The 27757-nt window shown below is 46.6% G+C and overlaps 1 protein-coding gene across 2 annotated transcripts; it reads right to left on the bottom strand.

The window, feature by feature from the left end:
- Positions 1-848: 848 nt before the first annotated feature.
- LOC144740044 (TLC domain-containing protein 4-B-like) lies at positions 849-24056 on the bottom strand. 2 transcript variants are annotated; one of them, XM_078622931.1, is made up of 7 exons: positions 23902-24056; positions 15465-15734; positions 11982-12071; positions 9282-9340; positions 8704-8798; positions 7561-7634; positions 849-6159 (listed from the first exon to the last, which is right to left on the bottom strand). In XM_078622931.1, exons 2-7 carry the CDS (start codon positions 15641-15643, stop codon positions 5805-5807), a joined length of 852 nt encoding a protein of 283 aa, XP_078479057.1. In that variant the 5' UTR covers positions 15644-15734; positions 23902-24056; the 3' UTR covers positions 849-5804. The 2 variants fall into 2 exon arrangements, with proteins under 2 accessions (XP_078479057.1, XP_078479064.1); XM_078622938.1 differs by lacking the exon at positions 23902-24056 and adding an exon at positions 23846-23866.
- Between the last annotated feature and the right edge of the window lie 3701 nt (positions 24057-27757).

Consider the following 27757-nt stretch of genomic DNA (forward strand, 5'->3'; position numbering starts at 1 on the left):
TTCAACATTTCCGAATTTGGAAGTGCAATTGTCATCCGGAGCGAAGCCTCGTGACTCACTTTGCATCGGCATTTCACATTTGAACCACGGGTTTTATCGGTAGCAAGTGCCCTGCCGGGGGAGGGCGACTGAGCCTCGGTAACACTTTCCTGCACGAAGAACTGTGGCCCGTGCCAGAATCTTCACGATCGACGCCGACGAGGCCACGCGGCCAGAGACGGAGAGAGTTGGAGACGTGACCCAATCGGTCCATTGCAGCATCACCACTCACGCGGCCCAAACAACTCCAGTGACCGACTGTGGGGAGGCCTTCAGCCAACAATGGTACTGGCAAACGGTTGAAACAAGTACTCTCTTATAGACGCCTATTTTTATCTCAATATTTAGAGTAAATGAGCACTGGTTCAGCAGTTCCACTGCTGGATTATATTTTTTCCGCCTGAGGACGACCGCTTGTGTTGCGACTGAAACGTCGTGATATATTTTTATTTTATTACCTACGTGAATTTACCGAAAGAACCAAAGAGTATGGATTCCTGCAGTCACGAAAGCTTCAAATCAAGATTCACATCAAGATTGAGTAAATGTAATTTTCGTTTTATGAACATGTCATCATCAACAGCAATCCATCAATCTACCGCTGTAATAAGACCATCCAATCTGTCGCAAACTCTCGGTCCTGCGATGCGATATTCCACCTGCACATGGGCCGATGCCATCACTTCATCTCCACATTGGGCCATTGCGTCTTCTCGTGGCGTATACCTCGGCGTCGCCCGACTGCTCGTACGAGCAGAATAACACTCTGACGTGCCCGGTTGGAATGACGACTCGCACGGCTTCACAGATTCACGCTCAGACCTTTAATTAAAATGGGATGAGGTCTTGTCCACAGTTGGCGTTGGGAAGCAAAGTGAGGAAGTGACACGAGGTTTAGGGGCTGGGTTGCACACTAACGGTTGCACCCATCCAAGTGCATCACCCACACCCATCTCCTTAAATCTCCGGATTCTCCAAAATGTTCCTTATTTAGGGTCAGGTTATTAAAGGTGTGTCTGCACTTGTTTTCTAAACTCCAGCCACCCCATGCACATCCGCGTGTGCCATTCCATGTGTCAATCTTGTCCAGTCCAATTAACGTGATCGCAAATTCTCAACACAAAACACAGATCTTGTGACTTGGCAAACACGAAACACACCGAACCATGGAGTATTGGAAACACTCCCCCGCCTGAGCCAAAATGATTGGATAAGTTTCCATGACATAAACACCAACTTGAACCTCCGAGAAGGCTGATCATCGAACCCCTGCACCATTAAACATGATACAGCTCTCTACTGTCACCAGCGTTCATTGATTGTATGTACCGCCTGGCAATCAAAGGGCTATACCATTGTTTGCAGGAGGGGTCGTTGGGGTCAGGTAAAGTCCTGCCTAACTTTGATTAGCCACGATTGACATATAATCACTGGAGCGAACTAAGAAATTATTCAACGTAACTACAATATGAGAACCACAGTTTAAGACATGTCTAAACATCACACTCAAAATACAGCTTTTGCCCTGATCGTGACGATAATAAATAACCACAAAGTACTCTGAAAAGAGGTAATTATTTAACAGCGGTTGCGTGGATAACTGTCCCCAACCATGGGAATGTGGAATTTACACCACTGGTTCAGGGCCATCTCGAGATGAGCGCCACCACCCTGCGCTCGTTTGATCAAAACCTTTTGACATGGAACTTGGCCTCCTATCTTATTTAAAAGTTTAAACCAGTCCATAGCAAGTGTGTGATCCGTCACAAGCATTTATCGTCACCCACGTGGGGGTGTCAATTGGGTAAGAACCGACAGAAGGAAGCATCATTGAAGTGAGGTGGCCTCAGTGGCTTACGTTGGTGACCTTGTGGTGGCATCAGCCGTGGTGACCTGTTGACCGTGAGCGTTGGAGAGCATTCACATCGTGGGGATGGAACGTTCACAAAAGACCATCACCACCGCAACCACTGCTGCAGTCATGGCTGGTTGCTTTTAAGTGACTCATTGTTAATACATTTGATTTCACTTGGCTGAAAAGTTGTCCATAACACGTGAGCAGTAAAGGCACAAGCGAAGCGGCACACAGAGGAGCAGGAAGGTGGGTGCGATGTGGGGCTGGCATCTGGCCACAGCATGACACGGTGGCACTGACGCAGGGACGAATCACGCTCAGGTGTCAAGCGACGCAAACCAAAAAAATTCAAACAGCTGGGCAGTTCCATATTTCGGATGTACATTTTGAACACTTTAATTATGTGGATAATCAATTGTATAATCAAGTGGCTTTCACTTGGGTGAGGTTTGTCAACCGATTAGGGACTATACGGTAGTTGGTATCGGATGTAGTCAGACGAACTTTTTAATCCACGCTTGGATGGTGATGAATGTGAACATATGACCAAGGTTGCCCGTTTTGTGCAACTGTCCAGCTATTGCCAAGGCTGGGTGTCTCCTCCGATACGAATTTTGAAGCTTTAACATTCAAATAAAATACTGTCATAGCGCCCTCTACTGACATCTCTACAGTGATGTATTAGAATGTTCGCCATCACCGACCGCAAGTACGTCAATGGAGCAGTACAATGATGGAGGGCTCATTAACATAACTTTCAAGTTATTGTTTTTATCACCATTGGAAGCTGCAAACTTTTACCGGAGAGCTCTGGAGACACAGTCCTAGACAAGAGTTTTGTTTTATTGGCTTGGTCGTCTTAAAAACACAACGTGCTTTCGCACCACTGCTGCAGCCACCACCACCACTACCACCCCAGTCTCGGTGCAAAAATGTTTCGGTCCCAAATTAAACGTCACGCACATTGAGGCACCCACCGCATACAAAATGGTAGTCCATGTTCAGTGGAACGTACCACCAATTGTTCTAGCAGCGCGTGTACCCTGCTTGTAAGAGTACCCGTGTCGTAAGTGTTAAGGCACTATGGTTGTAGGGGGCAGCAGGCGGAATGGAATGGGCCCGACGAGTGTATTATTGGTGCTTTGCACACGTGGCGTGCGCACGCACACACAGACACGCACGTCAGACAAAACAGTTGCACAAACTAATCTACTCACACGACCCTGCACAAGGTCAGACTCGGACGGTCGGCGCTGGGTCTCTTGCAGACCTTAAAGCCCGGCCCGGCACAACGCAATTCTCACAGAGTAACTGTGACCGCAGAGAGTCGCCCGTTCAGTTCAGCGCTCGTTTTCTTCATCATCGCCCCAAGGCATCCCGTCAAAACCCGCAGAAGAATCGGGTGATGGCAGGGTGATCAGCGCCTCGACTTCCTGGAGCAAGCGGCTCTTCCTGTGGCATCACTTTCTGGTGAGATCAGCATGTGATCAAACAGGCCGGGAATCTGAACAGAATATGATGTCACAGTCTGATAGGTCCATTGACAGGGCTAACGTGCCTTTATCCCATCAAGAGACACCAAACGGTGGGTCTCTGTTGCCGCCCTGTAAACATCAAACGTGTGTTGCCAAGGCTGCCTTCCACATTACCCAAACCCCCAAGTATAGAACTCTCGTACCCATTGTACAAGAATTGAAAACTTAATACGTCAACATCAATAAATAGGTGATTTGATTGTCAGTAACAACGCCCCACTGCAGCTGGGGGGGGGGGTCAGAGGGGTGGGGAACAAGGCGAGGTGGAGAGAGAAGCTCCAAGTTGGGCATCACAGCATAAGCGGAGCTAAATCAAACACACACCACCACCGCTGCTTTCGAACATGTGACGGATTGAGTTTAACTACTCGCGCACACACAGCAGGTTATTGCGAGTTAGCAAAATGATAAAGCAAGACATTTGAAGGCTGGGTCAGTCACAGCCCATGCGACCGACACCGAAAACTAGACTAAGGAACACATCACCCCTGCCACAATTCTACGAATGATCATTGTTCCAAGTGATGAATCCAATCACAAATAATATTTTCTCCCATTTCGTACATAGAGACTCTAAGAGTGGCGAGAACTGGCATAAACGACAGCAGCATTTTAAGTTGAACAATGACAACTACATTACGATTGTAATTCATGAGGAAATACACAATTGCAACTTGTGTGACAGTGGCCACAAGATTTCCATGAAACTGTAGGCTGACCACAAAATAAATCGCACACCACATTAATGGATTAGAAATAATTTCTTGCACACATTATATGATGCGTGTATTTTCAGTGTAAGAATCAATTTGAATCGACGAATTGGTGAATGTTAAAAGCCTAAATAAAGCAGTGGTCACATCCGGAACCTTCTTGGGGCCAGACTCTGCGCTTGCCATCGGAGGTTTGGCCGACTGGGTTACAGTTTATGGACCAGAGTTGAAAATGGTACCACCCAAAGCAATGAAGCTTTTTCAGTTCCCATTGTTTTACAACACCAATAGAGTTGAATCTGTGTGGCGTGGTGCTCCTGCCATATCTGTCAGCACAGGGGAGGGTGGGTTACCAAGAAGGGCAATGAATTGGCACCCAGAGGTTGGTAACCGAAGTGGATGACCCCAAGCCAGAAGATGGACACGAGAATGTAGGAGTGGTCCTTAAAGGACAGGTTAGCGACAAAACAATGAAAAGCTGTTTACGAAAGGTTTAGACTATACCATACTGTGAACCAATCACCATCGGCAGCTCTCAACGGAGAATGGTAAATGGTTACCAGTGAACATTTAACACTTTAACATAACAAAACTGATCCGTGAAATTAGGTGAGAAGATAAAGGTGGACAATTAGTCTCCAGTCTCACGCACAGGGTGCCAAAGAGGGTGTAAAGCGCTTTGTACGGCAGGGACCGGCAAGCGAAGAAATTGCACGGCAAGATAAAGGGGCGGGTAATACAGCCAGCTCAAAAGACAGCTGGAATCGTGAGATTTTACAAAAACACCGACCACAGAAGGACAGGCAAAGGAGACATGGGACTGACAAGTTGGAACTGATTAAGTTAATTATTCTGGTCTGGGGGCCCACAGGCCCCCCCCCACCCTGAGCACCGTCACACTATGCGTAGAGTGTGGGTGGTGTGCCCCCCCCCCCCCGGGCTGTGTATTTTTAATTCAGCGCTGCACCTGCTTTTCACATTTGTATGTGGCATCTTGAAACTCAATGGTGTGTAGATGCTGTTTTTTTTCTCTAATTGCATCGCATCTTAACAAGGGGGCGCATTAAGGCATGGGCTTTTTGTCTGAAAAACCAGGATAACCGTGTCGAAGCTCACAAAGGTTGTGGCCGCGCCCCCGTCATTCGGACATATTGGGAGTGTCTACCAATACAATCGTTCTGGTTAGTGCTTCAGCACGGTTGTGCTTCGCGATTTAAACGTGACCCCGGGAGTGTAAAAAGGCATCTCGTAAAGAACGCTCATCAACAGAGCGCTTAATTTACCCATTAAAGATCAACTGACCTACATAACGGGTTCAAATTCAAAACGTTGCCAGGGTGTGCTGGCCATGATGAGGCAAGCCCCTCTAATGGAGTGACTCGGAGGTGAGGGGTTGGTGGAGTGCATGGAGATGGAGCTGTTGGTTACCAATCTCCCCGTTAGCCCATTCCCGCATCTCGCGACCATTTATAACTTTCGGGGGCGATTTCAGACATTGTCGCCTCCTCTGAAGAAGAAGAAGAAGAAAAAAAAACCACCCAAGTATTCTGTACAAAAATAACGTTGACCCAAAAATAGGATTGGATAAAAATCAAACAGTATTTTTGAATCGTAATTAAAAACCCAGACGGATGCGCGAAGTCGGTCGGTCAGTCGGTCGGGTCAGTCGGTCTTCCCGTTTGCCAAAGATTCTGGCATTCGCTTGGCGGCCTCCATCGTTACTTTCGGCCGCGAGTCCTTCCCGAGGGTGTGGCGCAGGCCGCGGTAGCACCCGCGGGCGATCTTCTTCATCCACACGATATTCATGAGGTCGAGCGTGATGCTGGGGAGCCACCAGGCGAGGCGGTGGCCCCAGGCAAGGCGGGCCTCGGCCTCTGTGCCCAGCCAGCTGAGCGTGCGCGTGTAGTACACGGGCATGGTGGCGACGCGCGCCAGGAAGAATGACGCGGACATTGCGAGGCCGTTCCACACGTAGGCGCGCGACGACTTCTGGTAGCCGAGCACCTCCAAGAACCACCTGGAGCCCGGCAGAGGAGGGGAAGGAACAATGAGGGATTGTCGACGGCGTTCAGGTCCAAATGGTTATTTTGCAGCGCGGAGGGTGTGGCCTGAATGAAGCTCCTCCGTGAGTTCGAGATTTGAAGCTTTTGTGACGGCAAGGATTCATACTCTTAGGTCTTTTCGGTAGAGTCTCGTAGGTAAAAAATAAATAATACAAATAATTATATAAATAAAATAATAAATCACGACGTTTCGGAGGCAACACAAGTCTCCGTCATCAGGTGGGAACCGTCACAGCTAAATTTACTGCTGTGACGGTCCCACCTGATGACGGAGACTTGTGTTGCCTCTGAAACGTCGTGATTTATTCTTTTATTTCTATAATTATTTTTATTATTTATTTTTATTTTCTACCTACGTGACTTTACCGAAAAGACCTAAGAGTACTCCTCCATGATCTCATCCCTGCCTCTATTTTCTCTCTCAAGTCTCTCTCTACTCTCCTCCACACACTCTAGCTCCAGAAACCAAGGGTTTTTTGTCGAAGCCTCCAAGCGACCTTCAAGTGAGTGAGAGGTCGCACGATCCCCTCCGCTGCACCTATCGTCTGCGACCCCCTTCACACTCGCCACCAGTACTGTCGACTCCCTGCCCTTGCTCAAGGCCCTTCCCTTATTTTCCTTTGCCCGTGAGTGATATCTCACTGAAATGCTGATGAAAACCTATTATCAGATAGGCAACATTAACACAATGTTTCTGAAATTGAGATGGGATGGTAAGAGACTACCCTGTGTGTGCACTCGTTTGAAAACGATAATGTTGAACAATCCTAAGACTTAAAAAAATAAAAGACAATCAACACAATCTTGCCACATTAAAACTCTCAAAGCATGTACTTACAGGGGAGCCAAAAAGTTCACCCGCATATTGGTAAAAACGATCTTGGTAAACTATATTTTGGATAACTTTACTACATAGAGTCCAGCGTGCAAAATTGAATTTTTAAATCATAAATAAATCATGTTATCAATGAGCTGGGATTTGAGACAAAACCGATAAGCAGACACTACGTATCCGTCGTGTATTAATCTCGTCTCGTAAAATATAAAACTTTTTTTTACACAACCGATCGTCCCCACGGCCTTCCGTGAGTGCATCATATCAGCAGAAGTGACCCAGCACAACCAGACTCTGGACCGATTTTGACATGAAGTGCCTCATTAGCAGAGTCGGGCTTGCTTGAGTCACGACGCTAACGATTATTGTGGAATTTGCGAGGTTGAATCGGCACCATTTTATTTCACCGATGCAGATTTCAACTGCATTGCTGTGGATGCACTTTTGATAAAGAAACATGGGCCCGTTTGAGTCGTGGATTGTATCTTTCTGTACACGGAGAGGCGTGTGGTGTCATTACCTTTGGTTTACGAAGGGCGTAGACAGCTCCGCCATCTGTCGGAAGTTTGCAAAGTAGGCCAAAACACCGTCTTGCTAAAACCACGCACAAAAGAAAGGAGAAGTATGTGAATGCTAATCATGCAGAATACATTCACCCCTTATCCGGGAAAGCCTCACAGTTGTGTGGCAGATTCCTCCAACAAGATACAGGTTTCTCTCCACATCAACGAGAGTGGAGCGGTGCTCATCTTCGTAGGCAGACCCCGAGTGGAGATTGTGGTGGATATTCCATATTCCTATTTTGAGAGCCAGAACATTTTTTATTGCATTGTGTGGTTTATTTCATTGTGATGCATTGTATCTTTAAGGTATTGTATATTGGTTTGTTATCGCATGGCACTTGTGGCATTTATCGCACTAAATAATAACCGACATCCCTTTGGCAGGGCCGTGGCAAATCATAATAAAGCCCTCTCCACACGGTTGTCAGTCATGGGGGTTGTTTGACCATACTTCACCGTGCTGGTCAATGCAGGTTGATGAAGGGGTGGGGGCCTGGTTCAGATATCATTCATCAATCACAGTTAGCTAACCACTATATGCACCGCTACGCTGTATTGTATTATATGCCTGTTTTATGGAAATTTGAAACAAGATAGGTGTTCTAAGGCACTGTGTAGCATTCTATGGTTCCATGTGGCACCGTGTCGTCTAGTATGCCGATGTGTGATAAGGCATAGTACCTGTGTGGCACTTTAAGGTAGTGTGTGGTACTGCGTGTTCCCGGGTGGTACCGCGGGGTACTGGGTGGTACCGTGTTGGCCCAGGCCAACACAGTAGTGGGGGGCAGTGGCGCAGTGGTTAACACGCTGCGCTACGAACCCAGCGACCCGAGTTCGATTTCCACTCGCGGCCAACACCAGTGACGATGATCTGTACCAGTCATGGGCCTCCCCTGGGTCGACTCAGCCTTAAATGAGTACCTGTTGTGGTGTGTAAATATCGGCACTTGTGGACGAGGGCGGCCGGGCGTGGTGCAGGGCACTCACCCCCTCGTGTGCCGTGCCGGCCTTCGTAGGTGCTCGCTAACAGCACTTCCCCCAACAGCCTATTAAGGCTACACGGGGGATATTTGTATTTTATTGGCCCTGGGCAGGCTTACCAGCACGTAGTAGCAGGAGGAGAGGGCGACGGCGTGGTGCAGCACAAAGAGCTTGTCCCCCACTAGGCGCCAGTAGGCGAAGATCACCAGCAGATCTGAGGGAGTGCACAGGGGCAGCACATGGGTACATGAGCACAGGGGCACATGGGTACATGAGCACAGGGACAAACAGGCACCAGAAACGGCCTGGGGTACTATAGTTGGTGTAAAGGTTTTGGTAAGGGTGAGGATTAGTATTAGAGTTATCTTTAGGTTTATGGTACGTGGTAGTGGGAGGTTTAGGGCTAGAAATTGCATTCGGGTTATGGAAATGGTTAGTGTTAGTATTATGGTGAGATGTAGATTTAAGAGTAGGCATTATGGTTAGGCTATGATTCGTGTTAGTCTTAGGGCCACGGTTAGCTTTAGTATGAAAAATAGCGTTATGATTAAAGTTTACGATCGGCGTTAAGAGTCGTGGCTAAATTGAGAGTTGGAATCAGAGTAATCGTGGTAGGGTTAGTGTAAATGTGAGGGATGGTGTATGTGCGATTTGTGTGTGGTCTGTGTGGCTTCGGTGCGCGTGTTTAGAGCCTCACCTGAGAACAGGTATCCTGCGGTGATGGCGATGCTGATCTGGACTTTGGAGGGGTCACCCCTGTGTGGGACAGAACTCAAATTAATGTTAACGTGCACACCAATACAAAGACCCCCCCCCCCCCCCGTATAGCCTTCACAGACTGTCTGGGCAAGAGCTGTTAGTGAGCACCTATCAAGGCTGGCACACGAGGGGGTGGGGTGGCAGGCACCATGCCCGACCACCTTTGTCTCCCCAGTACTGATGTTTATACAGGTAGGAACAACAGTTCCACACTGCCCACCAGGGATTATTTGTGTGTCTGTCGTGCATAGCCACGCCCTCGATTTGTATTTCATAGAGCGCTTCGGGCGGGCTCGGCACCATGTGACGCGACGCCCCACACAGCTTGCGCCGCGCGACACGGATCGCACGAATGCGCCGTCCAACCAAGTTCCTACCTGCCCACTCCGAAGGAACGTGTTACACCCCACCAGGTACTTATTTAAGACTGAGTTAACCTACGGGAGGCCCAGGACCGATTCACATCATTGTCACTGGTGTTGGCTGTGATTGGTAATTGAACTCGGGATGCTGGGTTCATGGTGCAGGGTGCTATCCACTCTGCCACCGCTCCCCATATATACACACACACAATCACATTTGTATATAAATACTGTGTATACATACACATGTGCAGACACATCCGGCCAGGTGTTGCTTTTAATCACAACTCAAAGGTCAAGTTGAAGTCAACTATAGCCATCATCATCATTACCATCACGATGATCTCATCTTATATTGTTTTTTTATCATCTTATAGGTAGAGTTAGATAGCGCCTTAGTCTAAGGCGCTTTACAATACTGATACAATTGTACATTAGACAAGTGGTCAAAATAAAGAATGGGGTTATTAAAAGCCGCGGTGTAGTTATGGTGACAGTAAGGACAGTTGGGTGCGGTTAAGTAGGGGTTGTGGTACAGGTAGTGACAGGGGTTTGGGGTAGGCCTGGTCGTAGCTGGGGGCCGGAGCAGGGAGTAGCAGCAAGATAGTAAAGGGAGAACAGATGGCTCTTAAGGGAGGATTGTAAGCAGGTCAGTGAAGATTGTTTCATGCGCAGTGAGAGTTTGTTCCAGGAATAAAACACGGAAGAATCACCACTCATGAGAAGTAAACGGTGGTTATTGTACTACGTGGAGACTGGCTCTCACCAAGGTCAAGAGGTCAACGTGGCCAATGCTCTTGATGCCACTGCACCTCATCATTGCTTCTTTCCATCGGCCGATGGCTAATGGGTTCAGAACACAGTGCGCACTGCGCTACCACTCTGTGCTCATTAAAATAAAGCTAATAAATAAATCAAATGTAGGCAAACTAGCTTATCTGGATTTTGTAGCATGAAGGCACACTCGCAAACATGCGTTTGTCTTCAGGAGTCTGTAAACAGCAGTATGAAAGCCAATGGGTAGCCTTCAGTGCAAATTGCAATTGTATATTTCTAACAGGTAGCTCTAAGCACAAAATGAGATGGCATATTTGCTAATAGTGCTTTTAATGTGTTGTCTTCTATTTTTGGAAAACCCCGTGATAAATTTAGTGGGTTTTCAATAGTGCAAGTTCCTGATCGCAACACACCTTTACACTTAAGCTTCATATTGGATCACCTTGAAGGGCGTCATCATGCTCCACCATTCGAGATGGATGACCGAGCTTATGCATAAAACACTTTAGACCTTAGATGGAAAGGGTTTAGAAAAGAAAATGGATAAACATTCCAACGTAGGATCGTCCTCAAGTCATGAGACTCAGTGGGGCTTTCACAGAAAAATGGATATTGTTAGATCGCCTGTCCAGATGGGTTTTTTATAGCCCTCTACCAGGCACGCTGTCGAGAGAAGTAATTGAATCACCACTGGAACGTGACTTGGGCAGTGTTAATTTTGGCTCAGGGTTGTCCCCACATGGCTGCCTGTTGCTGTGGTCAGAGAGGTCACCTTACAATTGGGGCGCCATGGTGGCGAGATGTTAACTACCTCGTCTGGTATACAGGAGGTCGTGGGTTCAAACCCGACCCGGACGTCTGTATATTTTGAGTTTGCATGTTCTCCCCATGGTCACGTGGATTTTCCCCAGGTCCTCCGGTTTTTCCTTCCTCATTTAGAAATATGCGTTTGAGTATTTAGTTTCTATAAATGTCCACATGATAAGCCACTTTATTGAGCTATAATTTGTGGTCAAGTAGCTTCTGAAAAAGAACTATACAGTTCGGTGGGCTCTACCTGGTAAAATAAAATATCATTGTGATGTCGTGAATTCAAAAACCAACCGGGAGTTAACTCGACCCCATCATCTCTCAAGGGTCGATAAAATGAGTAGCACGACTTTGTGGAGAGTCTATGCTGGGTTAGACTAGGCAAAGGGAAGCGAGGCTAGTGTAGGGTGAGAAAAGCTAGATAAAATTTCGATAGGCTAGGCTAAGTTTCGCTGGGTATTCTAGTCCGGCTAAAATGGTTCGACTCAAGCTTGACTACGCAAAGCTGGGATGGACTTGTTTAGGCCGGTTGGACTCGGTTGGCTGCATTTAACCGTTGAAAATGAGCTTCACTAAAGCTAGCCTTGGATACACGGAGCTAGAAAAGGCAGAGATTTGTTTTGGTGGGTAGCTTGGCAGGACCCAACTATGCTACGCTGGGCTACATTGGATCAGTAGGGGACACCCACCAGATGGGGTCGGCGTTGACGCCGTCGTCGAACCACAGCAGGTACAGGCAGATGGGTCCCACGATGCAGGCGTGGGCAGTGGACACCACCCTGCAACAGCACAGGCAGGTGGAAACAACTCTCAACCACAAGAACAACGACAAGCGGTCAAGGCAAGTGTCATTTCATGCCTCCAATCCAGCACAACTACGTGGAGAGAGAAAGTCGAAGACCATTCAGAGCGAAGATGGGTCATCTGTGGCCATCCGTGTGGCTGCAAGTAAACGGGGTAGATGCCACGAACGAAAGGTGTGGTTAGATGATGTGAAATAATGCACTGATGGGACGTGTTGGGTCCAGCAGAAGTGATGGACATAGTGTAGAAGCGACCAGAGAAAGCCCACTCTGAAAGTGGCTACCAGAGCCTCCAGTTATCAAGATAACGGAGGGGAAAAAAATTACAGTGAAGGCAAATATAGCAGTGCTTCGAGAGGCAAGGGTTGCTAGATCACGCATATCAGTGAATGTTCCAAACCCACTGGGGTGTGAAGATGGCCAGGAGATGGCAGTAAGCAGACATTCAGTTGCACGCACGACTGAATGTGTTCTTTGGTTTCCACCCATGCAACAAAAAAACGCCCTTTAATTTCACACATAGGCTTTCGCAACCAATGTTATGATTAATAATGAAAATTTTCGTCTGGATATGTCAATTAGAGCTTTGCAACTGCCACCACCCACCACAGCCGAACAAATCAAGTTGTCACCCGCACAAACGTGCCAATTGATTGTTTTTCAGAGAACCGGTTTGTTGAAAGTGCAATACAATTTTGAAAATTATACACGACGTTTAGCTGGATTACATCCAGCATCATCAGGTATTAACCACACAATCTAACCCGAGATAAAAAAAACTAATTTGAATCAGTTTACTCTTTAAAAAATAATTGGCCAAACATACCAATTTAAGCACGATCCTCCTGCTCCGGCTTTCCGTCATAACCTATTACCATTGTTGCTATTACAATGACAACAACAAGAGGCAATGGACCCTGGTGATCTGTCAACTCATCGTCCTTCTGGTTATAAATAAAGGAAGCGCACGGAGCCGGTGACCAAACCCCGGTTTGTGCTCCACACCGCACCGCATCCAACGGACGTCATAAATGTTTAACCGGGCGGACCGTTAAGTGAATTGGCCACAGCAGCGAGGTCACTCAAGCCCTCGCCCGACCGCCTCAAGGGCAAAGAGGAGTATGGCCTGCACGAGGCAAGCTGCTTCTGAACAGCCCTTGTTTGCCTAGCGGCGGTTTGAGTCATTCTCTCCCTGTGCGCAGTTGTGGGTTTTCTCTGGGCACTTCCAAACAATGTCATTTTCACGCTAAACACCAATAAGAGGCAACATGTGCATGTAAAGTAAATTCTAAAATATCCAAGATCATGGGGAAGTGTCACCCGGATAAAGAAAAACATCGTTAATGCAAATCATGGAAAAGACTGTACAACGTATTTAATATTTTACCCATGTACACAGCGGGTGAAGGTGTGGAATGTGCGCCACCTTGTTTTATTGTTCCTAAAGTAATCGGTCATGAGTCAAGAGTGAAGAGCAGCTAATAATAGAAGCAGCATGGGCGTAAAAGGTGTGAATGAGCGTGGAATACTGTAACATTTTCGATTGCTATTTTCCTTTAATCATCAAGCATGGTTATTCCACAACCAGGATAGTCTGCCCACGGATAATGGAGATTTAACTACGTGTAACATATTTAAAATCAATGAAGTCCCTTTCTATATTTGGGAATTCTTCTACCTTTCTGGATGTCCTGATTAAACTGTGGATGTTTCTCCCTTATACTGCACTCCCACACTCAGTGGGTCCCAGGACTTCTCAACTCGATCGCCGCCACCTCTCCCACCCTGGCCATCTCAGAATCTAACCTCTCGCTCTTCATGTTCAGGCACGAGACATTGTTTTTTCTCTTTTCCTCCAGATACAACCGACTGGTTGTTCTTCTCGACCGATCACTCCACTGGCACAGAGCTGTCCATGGAAATGGTCACCTCCCCAAGCTGGTGCGAGCAGGTAGACACTGACACTTTGGTCGTGTGCATAGCATCTCGAGATAAGGCTGTTACGACATGCTGGGAGTGGAGGGAGTTACGACACATGGTCAGCTGCTCACAAGGGGTCTTATGATTAACCTCACAGCCCACTCTCCCCAACCCCGGCGGTGCAATGAATTGTCGTGATTCAAGGTCATAATTCTATTCGAAGAATCGTAAAACTTATTTGTTTTTTTACAATCGGGGTTAATGTAGAGGCCACTAGTGGATGCAGGGATAACACAAAAACATCACAACGTATAGGAATCGAATACATCGACCTTTACACAGGCACGTATCTTGAGCTTAAGAATAAGTGTCAATCAATTAATCATTATGCTCCTACTCTTCCCCCGCACCTCATTTCCACGGTCACTCCGATGAAAGCTTAACCCAGGCTAGGCTGGAACCAGGCTCTCCGTGTCCACGATGGATCATTTGGACCATCAATGGTCTAGAAGAGCTGCACAAGAATCCATGGCTTCGTGGTTAAAGTCAGGGCTCACTCTTTACGCCCGGACAAGCTCCAGAATCGGTGGCGAGTTAGCCAGGGCAGATGAGACACTCGTGCACTGACTGCACTTGCCTCGCTCAGCCATGCAGCACCGTTCCCTTCAATGCACACGGCGAGAAGTTAAATGTGCAGATTTAAACAGAATGTTGCCTAAATTACCTTAGATGAAGATGCAAACCACATAACCTATTTGTGTTCTCTCATTTATTTCGTTATCAGGGGTAGAGTGATGGCATAGTGGTTTGCACATTGCATGATAAACTCCCCCAGCACTCAGTAATGTGTAACCACTAAACTGCAGTACATGTACGTTTTTGAAAGAAGAAAGCTCTTCCTCACTGACCAAATTTCTTGTGTTTCAAGACCATTTTTGTAGAGTAGTATAATGTAACAGGGCAGTTCAAATGTACAGCTCTAGTTTATGCCTACCGCATATGATCATGAAAGATTGTTCAGTATTTAGTCGGAACTATTCATGACTTCCAATCTAACATTGCATTTCAACTCGAGAAAATATATTTTAGTCACATGGTGTCAACATTTCTGGGTAAATTATTCTGACCCAAAACCTCATCTGGACGGCTCATTGTAGATGTAATCTGTAAGACCAGGCTGCAATGGGCGGGGCATGTGTTGAGGATGGAGGAGGGCAGGTTATCGAGACTGGCATTGGTGAGGCACCCAGAGGCCGGTGAAAAAAGGGAAAGACCTAAAGGTGGTGGTAATGAGACTAATAAAGTTCACTAATGAACACGTCAATTAAAAACCAAGGGGAAAATCTGAATTGAGACAGTGGTGATGAAGTGAGGAGAGTCACTGTTCGGCTCTGCTGCGGCCCTGGCGCCAGGTAATATGGATCGCGGACGAGACGTGGGAGCCCTCACCTCGAGTGCCACTCGATCTGCGCCTGCCTCGACATCTTGGCGACGTCGACGCAGAAGGGACGACTCAGCAGGGCGCTGCCCCAGTGGAAGAGCACCTGGAAGAGCACGAAGCTCGCAGCTGCGATGAAGCAGCTCACGGCCGTCTGGCCCTCCGACACGCGGCTCACAATGCCGGACATCTTCCCTCTTCCCCTCTCTCTTGTTCGCTGTGATGCTCCTCACTCCGAAGCTCTCCCCCACACTCTCCTTACAATGCTGACGTCCGGTTCCCTGCAAAATGAGACAACAAAGCAGAAGAAAATGTGGAGATCTGTGAAGCAATACATTATAATACTAATAATAATTTACAGACCTTTGTAAATTAACTTTTGGTTGAAGGCCTCCAATTGCTGTCTCCGTTATGGTTGATGAAGCAGGGTGGTCAGAACATCTCCAAATATAACCCTCCACTCATAAATCAGAGCAGTGTGCTAACCACTGTGAAATATTTATCCAGGAAAGCCTTATAAAGGTTTTTCAGAAAGATTCTGCATTCGGATGTTTGGCCAATTCCTTTTTCACGAGTAGTTTGTGTGTGGGAGTAAACTGGAGTGCCCAAAGAAAACCCGTGCACACGAGGGCACTGTATTGTGCAATGGTGCGCACAAACGGGTCTGCCAGTTCATTCACATTGATGCCATCTCCTGGCCACCTGACAGTCCAGCGGGCTGGGGGTTTCACAAATCTATCTGACCCACCGACCCCTGCCTCAAGAGCTCTGGATTGGGGATGTGTGACCATGCCTTACATTGCTGGGTTATCTCGGGTCCCCCCCCCCATTCCCACCGTATGGTGAAATATCAACAAAGGATTGGCCAAACGACCCAAGCAGAACCCTCCTCTGTGCTTGGTTAAGCAAATTTGAAAACAAATATTGCAAGTTTCCCGTTTCAAGCAAGCATAGGCAAAACTCGTCTGTACGGCCAGGCCTGAACCAGTGGCAGGAACAGGAAGATCCAATGGGCAACAATTGTTGACTCCCACATTTTAGTGGTGCTCATTTTATAGACCAGGAAGTAACAACAGTGATGATGGATTTCTGAATGGAATCATGGTAGCGATATGACAATAGATTAAAAAAAATAGCATCCCATTATGTACATGAATTTATATGGAATGTAAGAATCACTTTGGTTCAAGATTACATTCTTGTCTATTTTTTCTTGGAATGTTTTCCTGATTTGTGTTTATTTGTTTGTTTTGTTTGCGCAATCAGCTACAATGTACCGTTATCAGATGATCGATTCTTACATACACTATTGAACGAAAGCATCACGAGCATAATGATTAATTTTCAGCGCAATTCCGTATATCAAACCCCATTTTCCCCATTGACTTTCATTATATGACTGGAGATACGTTCCTATGGAGAAAACAAATTCAGCCCCAAGAAATAAGGACGTTGATCAACCAATATTCAACCAGGTGAAGTGATAACTGTTGTGTTGGCCGACTCTCTGAGTTGCATAACATTTCTAAGTTTGCCCAGTTTGATATTTTCTCTATCACCTTGTTCCCTCTAGATTTCACCCCCACCCTCTCGCCCGTTACGACAGCCCCTCCCTCCACTCCTCGGATTAGCCAGGTATGCGAGTTTTGTGATCTTACATTTACTTGCAAATTCCATCCCTAGCCCTGCCCACTTACCCTTGGGTTATACCCACCACAAACGTCTATAACCTTTGGTTCCAGTCGCTCTCTCGCTACATATCTTCCTGCCTCAGCAGTCCGCCTGCTGAATTGTTTCACCTAAAGACGATTGCTTGTGTTGCGATCGAAACGTCGTGATCTATTAGTTATTTTTCTATCTACGTGACTTTACCGAAAGAACCAAAGAGTATGAATTCCTGCAGTAACGAAAGCTTCAAATCACTACAATTTCATGATAGGATATTAATAATACTCAAAATAAGTCTATTAAGTTAGAGATTCTAAATTCGTCGTGAGAATTTGATTATGTTTTATTTTTATTATTTTATTATTTCCATTCTACGTGACTTTACCGAAAGAACCAAGAAGATGAATCCCTGCAGTCACGAAAGCTTTACATCGAAATTCTAAATTCCGTAAACGCCAATTTAGCGTAACGCATGTCGACTTCATTCCTTAATATCTACGTTACGTTACATTTAAATTCCGTAAATTTAGTTTCCGTAGATCAAGGAATAACTGTACTTTGACTTTTATTAATTTAATGTTTCTATTGTTATTTTTATATTTGCTTTCGTGGTTCCCAAGGTCGGCAAGGGGCGTTACAAAAGCAGCTGAGAATAGCTCTCCAAAGGCAGGGGACGCCCTCGCCACCGGTGGTGGTGGTCACGTTACACCGCCTGACTCTGCGCCAGGCCTCCAGGCTAAAGTTTATTGACGTGAAACTCAATCTCGGCCGAGCCACACACCACAGCAAGCCTGGGACACCACGATCCTTAGCTTTAAAAAGGAATGAGGCGGCCACAATGGAGGTCGATTCTGATCGCCGGAGCCAAAACCTCTGATTGGCACGGTTGGCTACGTACAGTGTGAAAAAAGTTAAACATACATACAGAACTACTCAGATCCTGCATTCAAGTCATGGGTCTGCGTGTCTCTCTCAGGGGGACAGGTCAGAGGCACAGAGCTAGCACTGCCGAGATCTTGCGTTCCAGTCCTGGGACTGGTTGTCTTTCTCAGTGGGTACATAAATAGTTGGGTCAGAGGCACCGATACAGCACCGCCAGCATTCTGGGTTCAAGTCCTCAGTCTGGGTGTGTTTTTTTCAGTGGGTTCATAACAGCTGCCCGATAGAGGCACCGAGACAACACCACCAGCCAAATCCTGGGTTCCAGCCCTGTAAATGGGTTATTTTATCTCATCAGAATTGATATGTTCAAGCCAGCGCCAATGAAATTGAGAGTTCGAGCCCTGGGTGCATTTTTTCTCTAATCAGTGGGTGAATAATGGTAATTTCAGACCTGAGCCTGCACAGATGAGAACCTGATTTCGAGTCCGAGCACTGGGCGTCTTCTCTGTGCCAGGACACACGTGTGCCAATGGGTAAACACGTGCTGCTATACATATGGTGTGCCTCTTTTATAAGTAAATTACAAAGGTGGTATTAGTTTTTGAACTATGCTAATACAGTGGCTGTATTGGCCGATTTAACTGGTGAATGTATTTAATTAACTGTACAAGGTTTGTAGAGGAGAAATAGTTCAGTGTGAGCTTAGCTTTGCGATTCAAGAAAAACAACCCTAAAAGCAATCTCTTTGGCAGCTCTTAACCGAGGCTTCTGTCCCATGCGAGGAAAACAATTATTTTTGAGCTTCATTACATTACACCGGTGACATCACCAAATCACTCTCATTCATCCCAATGTCAATGCATTGTTGTCACTAAAGTGATATTATGGCATACATGACTAGCTTTAAAAGTAATCTTCTACAAATATTCAAATTTGTGGTGAGGACAGCCAGAAGACATGGTACACAGAGGTGTATAGCTACTACAGAATAACTGTTTCTTGCTTTTTTTATTCCTTTAAGCCAGTTTTCTCAACCCACAAGGTTCAGGTTTTCTGTGATTACCAACAATTTAGGGTTAATTTGAAGACTTTATTTTCAAATAACTTTTGAAATCAAATTAAGTGGACAAACGAGGGTAGACTCGAGCACATACTGTCTTTACCGTATTTGTTTTTGAACATTACATATGGTCTGCAATCAGTTCCTTACCGAGTGATCATCTAAAATACCCCTCTCTGCTCTGATGCACGAGGTGTACCATATTGGAGGCATGGTATAAATATTCCATGACGATGAACCATCGGGTGCATGCCGTGCACAGTCACTTGATTTGCATATGCACAGAAAATTTTGGTAATCACGAATTAGGCAGAGACCGCGGTTAGGTGACGAGGGCTGGAGTTGGGAGACTGCTCTCAGCCTGCTCTAAGCTGCCTGGTTGCCTGAAATTCCCATGCACATAAAGAGGAAATCACGGATTTTACAGACGTCTCAAGTCTCACACGATCAGAGTGCATCTCACGCTCTCACGGTGGCACTGCCAATTCTTACGTAATGTGAGAATCTGCACTCACCCTGCGATCACATCCTCCTCCACCCTTCGACCAACTTGCTCCTCCAGTCACTGATTAAGCTCACGCCACCAGCTGGCTAATCTCACGTATCACCAATCCTAATCTATAAAACTTGAGTTCTGCTCGTAACCGACCCATCTGTGTTGCCAGTGATGGGATCTCGATATAATCGCCGATTGTTAAGAGTCGATTTCTTTACATCACAGACAAACATCTTCTACACGCGTGCCAGCCATTCACAAATCCAACTATTCACACACCGTTGCTCTCGGATTTTCAGATTATACCACGTGTTGTTTGGCATGGTGGCCAAATAACCCACAGTACAACCTGAAAACGCACCTCCGAGGGCTGTACAGCACAACTGCAAAACCATACACAGTAGTGTATCCACGATATTTTACCACTGTGGTGTAGTATGTGGGGTCACGAGTAATTACGCCAACGGGTGGAATGTGTCCACCAACACGTCCACTGCGGGGACAGTGATGAAATCAGCTCATGTGCACATTTCAAGTTTAATTTGTTTAAACAAGTGAGCAAGACTTCAAGAGACCAGGAGAGCATTTGCAGAAGTGACCTTAGCTGACTTTTAAGCATGTGCTAGGTTGATTATTACTCGGGTTTTTTTTTGTTAAACCGTCAACGGAATAACAACTTAAAAACAGTATCCAGTGTGCCGATATATAAACAGGTTAACTTTTTAAACTGAGAAATGCAGGCAGCTGCCTTTGTGTAATGGTTAGCGCACTAAACTTGCCAGCCAGAGTTCGCCGGTTCAACTGCATCTCCTTGCGTGGCAGTGGAAACAATCGGGCAGAATTTCTTAAATCTCAACTCCCACCCCCTGCTTCTGTCCACCCAACAGTACAAATGAATACGCAACTAACCAACATGCCTGGTTAGTGTGACAGAGGAGACCAAATACCCACAAGCTCTCCCTCTGGTGGAGGCCCTTCCTGCAGTAGCAGCCCTGCACCTTTACCTTGTATTTACCCAGACACGATTTACACTTCGGGCTGCCACCACAGTTCTGCTGCTTGAACTATCGGCACGTGCTTCCATTTCCAACATTCCAGTGGAATCGTTATCGGTTCGTGACTAGCGTTTATGACAATAGTTACCAGTTCACCGGTTATCGACATTTTTGTGAGGCCTTCATCCCGCAGTGGGCCCATCATGGCTATGATGAAGATGTGTGGATTCGGTGTTGTACCTGTACAGCCCTTTTTTCAATCTACCGCTGAATGACGGACTCCCCACGGAATGCGATCCGTGCATGTTATTTTTGTTTACCATTTTTCACCACACTGGGCAGTGCGGGCTGGTGAAGGAAATGGTAGCTAGCATACACGTGGCAGCATAGAATGACAGTGCAACAATGGATTTTGCTGCACTGACCTCGCTTCATCTTGCTTAAATTACATCTGACGAGACTGGGGCGCATTCTGAGTGATCGGAGTAGAGGTGTGAGTCGTCTCTGCACTGTTCGCAAAGGACATCTTGATAGTTACGACGCGATAAGGTTTGCCTGTAATTGGGTTTATACGAGGTAAAGGTGCAGCCCTGCAATTTCATGCTCACACCACTACACTCCGTGAATAGCTCTGCAGAGTTACTCTGACATGTTGGAAGAGGTAGGAATTGCCGTCACTTGACCCCACGACACACGATCTGCCTGTGGCGCACCGATTTATATAGCTGGGTGCACAAGAGCCAGGAGGATTCTAATAAATCTGCCCATTGTCTCGAGTTCCGTGACAGGCGAGCAAACCGGTGACCTCTGGAGTGTTTCATCATGATTAATTAGTAGGCAATGTTTTGTTTCATTCTCTTTCAAAAAATTAAGTATACGTCGCAGATGTCCTGACGGATTTAATTCTATAAATGTCACAACAAACACTGAGAAATCTACAAGTGCCTCACCGATAATGACGATGATGTGTAATTTTGTGTTGCACACCCTGTTGTTAAGAAACTGCTGAAGCCCACCCCTGAGGCTGTGGGGGATGATTTGACCATTCTTCACCGCACTGGTCAGGGTTGGTTGGCGAAGGTGTATAGACATGGAGGTATAAACGTACAGCTCAAATGATCTTTCTTGCCTGCCTTCTGATACGCAAAACGTCGTCCTAAAACACGTGTTTATACATAAGAGATGAGCAGTGCAATGCGTCCCCTTCATACAAGACCCAATACAAGCAAAGACTGGACCGGTGTCGACATTCAGAGTCTAATCAGGAGTCAGATGTTATAGGCAAGGGACCCCACTCTTTCATTCACGGGGTCCTTACTCGACGCAATATCATCTTATACACAACACAAAATAATCCTGAGCGTCTTCGTGGAGACTATAAGTGGCAACATAGATAAGCAAGCAGACGATATACACACCTCCTTGCTAAACAGCAGCACGGTTTGTGTTAATCCACAGTACCCGTCTCACCACGTCAATATCAAAACAACTTTGTACACAACACCACGGCATTGTTGTTGTTGGTGGTGCTCCATGCACGACCCAGCTCACGTAGCAGCAGCAGGATGGGCATAGGCCAGCTGGTTGCTGTGTACAACACGAATCGCGTTGTTTGACCACAAAAGCCACGACGTGAGACCGACAGACCTGGCCTGCTGTGTTGTGGGGGGGGGGCCTCTCAAGTAGCGACCCCCAAGAAGTCCCCGTCGACTCGAGCGTGAAACGGCCCACGTGAGCCACCCGTCCCGTGCCAGTGGTCGGGTTTGTTCGTGTTAAGACGACGAGTTTTCAAGTTTAAAGAAGTGAAAGTCTGACGTCTCCCCCCCAGCCAGCCAGCCCCCCTTGCTTAAGTTCAAGTTCATTTATTAGGTGTAGCCCTGTGAGCCATTCGGCTCTTGAATCGGGTGCAACCGCAACAAACAAAAAACATGAACAAAAAACATCTTAAAGTGACTATTTGACTGAGTGCAAACAGAAAATCCAAGAAAAGACAGCAAAATTATTGCAGAAAAAACACCGTACACCAACCCTGTGTGCAAAAATCCCAGTGGGATGCAAGTCAAACAACAACAACAACCACAAGACAACTTAGATGAAGGCCATCAGTCTAACTCTGTACTACAACAAACAAACATGGCCAAACCAAAAACTTTTCGAAAATCACCAAAATAAAGCCATAAAAGCAATGAAACAGTGATCACAGGAACTGTGACCGAATTTTCACAATAAATGACGTTCGAATGAGAACTCCGAGATTCCTTCTTTGACTATGTGGGGGGGGGGGGCCTTCGGCCATGGGGGTTGAGGCTCCACGTGGGGGGTGGACGTGGAGGGGAGAGGGCCCAGCAGCAGCTCCATCAGACACCACCACGACGACGAACATTCAATCGCTTCTGTACCACAGAGTTACCACTCACGCCCCCCCCTCCTCCTCTATACAGCAGCTGACGACGAAGACGAAGATGGTCGTCGTCACAATAGATGTTGCTATCAATGGCGTTGCTGGCACACTTGTTGCAACAAAATCTCATTATTAAATCCAATTTACTGGATAAATCACCATCATCGCTTCCATCGTCATGAACCTCGTCATGTTGCTGACAGAGTAACCCCCCACACACACCTCGCGTTGTTAGATAACGCGGCATCACCATTACGTAAGGGGACCACAACCCCAACGCGACGAGGATGAGGAATGAAACTGGAGAAGACGACGCCTGTTGCTGGTGCCAGAACCACCGTCTCGCAAAGTTACCTGCGGCGGCATCGTCCGACTAACAACCACACAGACACACACAACACGTACACACACAACACGTACACACACACACACACAACACGTACACACACAGACACAACACACCACACACAACACGAACACACACACACAACACGAACACACACACACAACACGAACACACACACACAACACGTACACACACACACAACACGTACACACACACACAACACGTACACACACACACAACACGTACACACACACACAACACGTACACACACACACACAACACGTACACACAACACGTACACACACAGCACGTACACACACCACGACACACACAACACGCACAACACAGACACACAACACGGACACACACAACACGGACACACAACACGGACACGCAACACACAACACGCACACACAACACACACACAACACGGACACACAACACGCACACGCAACACGGACACGCAACACACAACACGCACACACAACACAGACACACAACACAACACACAACACAGAGAGCCCAGGCCACTTGTTGCACTCACACCGCGCGTTGAGTTCCTTCTCACGGCTTGTGGATGAAGGCTTGGCCACAACTCACCTCTCTCTCTCTTGTCCGTGTCGTGTCGGGCAACAACAACAGCAGCAGCAGTCGCAGGCAACAACAGCAGCAGTATCAGCAGCAGTCGCAACAGCAACGAGATCGCCTCGTGTGGTTTGCCGATGCCTCCTTGTAACCCCGACGGTGAGAGCCCCGCCCCCCCGCCCCCCGCACGCGGCTGCTGGGGGCGGGGCGGTGGCAGCCCGAGCGGCGGTGACGTCACTGAAGCCGCCTCCACCGCCCATGTTGGGTCAGGGCAAGAAAAGAGGGTGAATGGAGAGAAGAGAGGGTGAATGAGGATTATTTTATTATGTTTTATTTTTATTATTTTATTATTTCCATTCTACGTGACTTTACCGAAAGAACCAAGAAGATGAATCCCTGCAGTCACGAAAGCTTTAAATCGAAAAGGGGAATGGAGAGTTTTACCCCATTGGAACCTCATTTGCCAGTAACAAAATATGATAATTGTTTTTTACCCTTTTATCTGGCGTCATCTGGTCCAACACCATGTGAGACTAGGCTCTAAAGAAAGCTGTCTCGGGTGTGGAGCAATCAATTTCAAGGACAGTGCATACATTATCAGAGTTTTGTTTTTTGTTTGCTTTCCGACTGCAGGTATTGTGGTCAATGCAAACATGACTCCTTGTAAAAAAGGTGTTGGAGAGTTTTAGTTTCAGTTTCTCAGTTTTTTAGTTTCGTTTATTTGGTAGAGGCATGTGAGCCATTCGGCTCTTGAATCGGGTGCAACCGCAACAAACAAAAAGCATGAACAAGAAAACATCTTAAAGTGACTATGTGACTATGTGCAAACAGAAAATCCAAGAAAAGACAGCAAAATATTGCAGAAAAAGTACCGTACACCAACGCTGTGTGCAAAAATCCCAGTGGGATGCAAGTAAAACAACAACCACAAGACAACTTAAATTGGAGTGGAAGTTGTTGTTGCTTCCAACGTTGTTACCGTCATGATGGGGGATGGTGGGAGACGCCCTGACTATGTTAAATGTACCACGTTTTTCGTGGTACATTAAACGCAGTTCGTGCCGAAAATGTCACAAGGTCAATTCGGCCGATGTGTAACATCCTCCTTGAGTCGTGCGATTGTGGCCATGCCAACCCAAAATTGTGGACAATGTCGTGAACCCATAGACACATAGAGACCCTGAGAGATAAGTTCACGAAAATCCACATAAGTGCGACTGTAACCATGCCAACCCAAACTGTGGACCATATAGTGAACCCATAGAAACACATACATCAATTAAAGACAAGCCACAGGAGTGGGATGGTGGTCATGCCAACCAAAAGTATGGACCATATATTTCGATTTAAAGCTTTCGTGACTGCAGGGATTCCTCTTCTTGGTTCTTTCGGTAAAGTCACGTAGAATGGAAATAATAAAATAACAAAAATAAAACATAATAAAATAATTCTCACGACCTGCTCTCCACATGAGGACGGCTGCTTGCGTTGTGGCCGAAACGTCGTGAGAATTATTTTATTATGTTTTATTTTTGTTATTTTATTATTTCCATTCTACGTGACTTTACCGAAAGAACCAAGAAGATATGGACCATATAGTAAACTCCTGTAGTCTGGGCCCCTTCAATGGAGGAAAACCAAAACGACACGAATTCTCCCCTGAAGCCCTCTCGTCGTGGCTAGCAGCAGACCTCGACATTTGGCATTTAGCTCCTGAACATGTTCCTCCCAAACACAAATAGATTCACCGTAATTGGTTTTCAATTGCCACTTTGCTAAATATATTATAACAACATTTTAAATGACGGGACGTGAAAAATAATCTGTGACGCATTCACGAAAAAAATAGTGCACTTTTTAGTAATTTAGCATTAATAAAGCAAGTTTATTACATCCGCAGGAAGGGTAGAAATGGCAGTGAGGGGGAGGCCTTCGTCCAGCAGTGGATTGACCATAGCTGATGATGATGATGCTTTAATCGTTATCATGAAACTAAGATAAAAAGCTGACGTCTGCTTTGCTCAAAGGAGTGTTGTATAGCAACGCTCATCGCTCTTGGCAGCCCCTGGTCAGTGCTGGAAATTACACATTCAATTCGTCGAGTGGTCATTTACATTTCTGAAGTACATTACTATTTGAAAGTATGCACACCCAGAAGCAATTCCGTGTGGCTGACAAGATATGTAAAAATGCTTAATTATTTCATATGGAGCAACAGATATATGAAGATGCCTGTTTATTTTTTATGTAAAAAATGTGGCCAACTTGGTATGGGTCTCCTAATACCTTCTTGCAGGAGCTTACCGAATGCTTCGTGATTAAACAATTATTTGGGGATACTGTTTGGCAGTGGTGCACAAGCCAAAATATTAAAAAATATCCATAAACATTTGTAGACGACGTTTCAGGCAATAGCCCTCAATTCTTCATAGCTCGTGTGTTAACGCAGTGCCATTGACGAATGTGCTGACTTTTCTACTAAATTATATCTTGATACGTTTATAATTCAACCCAGTGTCAATCCAAATGCCTGATGAAGGCCATCCAAGCTATGCATGTCTGTTGTGGTGCTTGTATTTTCTCAATACACACAAGCCCGCAGTGGTGAAGAGCGGTGTCCTTTCATAAACAAATCATTTGATGCTGCTGCGTTGGCAATGGTGCCCAAGCACAATTAACAACAACTTCAACAACACTGCCTTAACGATGAAAAAAATAGTCTTTACCCTTTCTGGCAATAATACTGGTGCTAAGATATCTAAACACCAAAAAGACACCTATTGCAAGGCATTACGTCCACGTAAACCACACATGCTTTGTGGAAAACATGCAAACAATTATGCTCCAATAATATCTGCATTCAACTTGATTTGGAGCTTTCGTGACTGCAGGAATTACTCTTTGGTTCTTTCGGTAAAGTCACTTAAAAAAATCATTTTGAAACATTTTCTACGTGACTTTACCGAAAGAACCCAAGAATAATATCTGCATTGTCTTTAAGTAAAGCCCATTCTTTTATTCATACTTTTGATACTGGCAAAAAGGTCCCATTGGCAACACTGCCTTAAAATATATAATAGGCGACGTGTTGGGCAATGGTTCTTCTGCGCTCACACACACACATCCAGTATATTGTTTTCATGCGATAAGTCGGTGTTGTTGACGAATGGGGCTTTTGCGTTGGCACGGTAGGGGGCATAGGTGGTGCATCTGCCAGTCATCTCCATCAACACAAGGCACCTGGGCCTGTCCCGTGACCTTCCTGCCAGCTGCGAGCCTTCTCGACACTTGACGTGACAGCCTCGAAGTGCACGTGGCCTGGCACACAAGCAGCGTTGGTGATGTCACCGCCACTTAGTGGCGAGTGGCAGCTGCTGTTGTTGTTGCTGTTGTTGCTGCTACGGGGAGCGTGGAGTGTCGCAGTTCGCGCTACGCTGCGCTACGAACCCGGCCACCCGAGTTCGATTCCCGCTCACGGCCAGAAACCACCGGTGACCATTATCTGAACCGGTCCTGGGCCTCCCCGAGATCGACTCAGCCTCAAATGAGCACCCGGTGCGGTGTGTAACACATAAACACTAGGGTAAGACAAAGGCGGCCGGGCGTGGTGTTGCCCCTCCCCCACCTCGTGTGCCACAGTGCCGGCCTTCAGAGGTGATCGCTACTCTCTGACAGCACTTGTCACCCCCCCAACACGGCTTCATGTTTGTTGTTGTTGTCGCTGCTGCCTCGCCGACCACCAACCCCTTAGCAAGGTGGCCGCAGGTGACGTAGGCGCCGTGGCGCGTGGGGTGGAGGGGGCCAATCGCGGCGCTCTCGCACGCGTGACGTCACCGATCATACGAGCACGCGCCGCGGGTTAACAGGGGGG

This window comes from Lampetra planeri, chromosome 3 (assembly GCF_965212315.1).
Source record: "Lampetra planeri chromosome 3, kcLamPlan1.2.h2, whole genome shotgun sequence".
In the NCBI taxonomy this organism is placed as follows: Eukaryota; Metazoa; Chordata; class Hyperoartia; order Petromyzontiformes; family Petromyzontidae; genus Lampetra; species Lampetra planeri.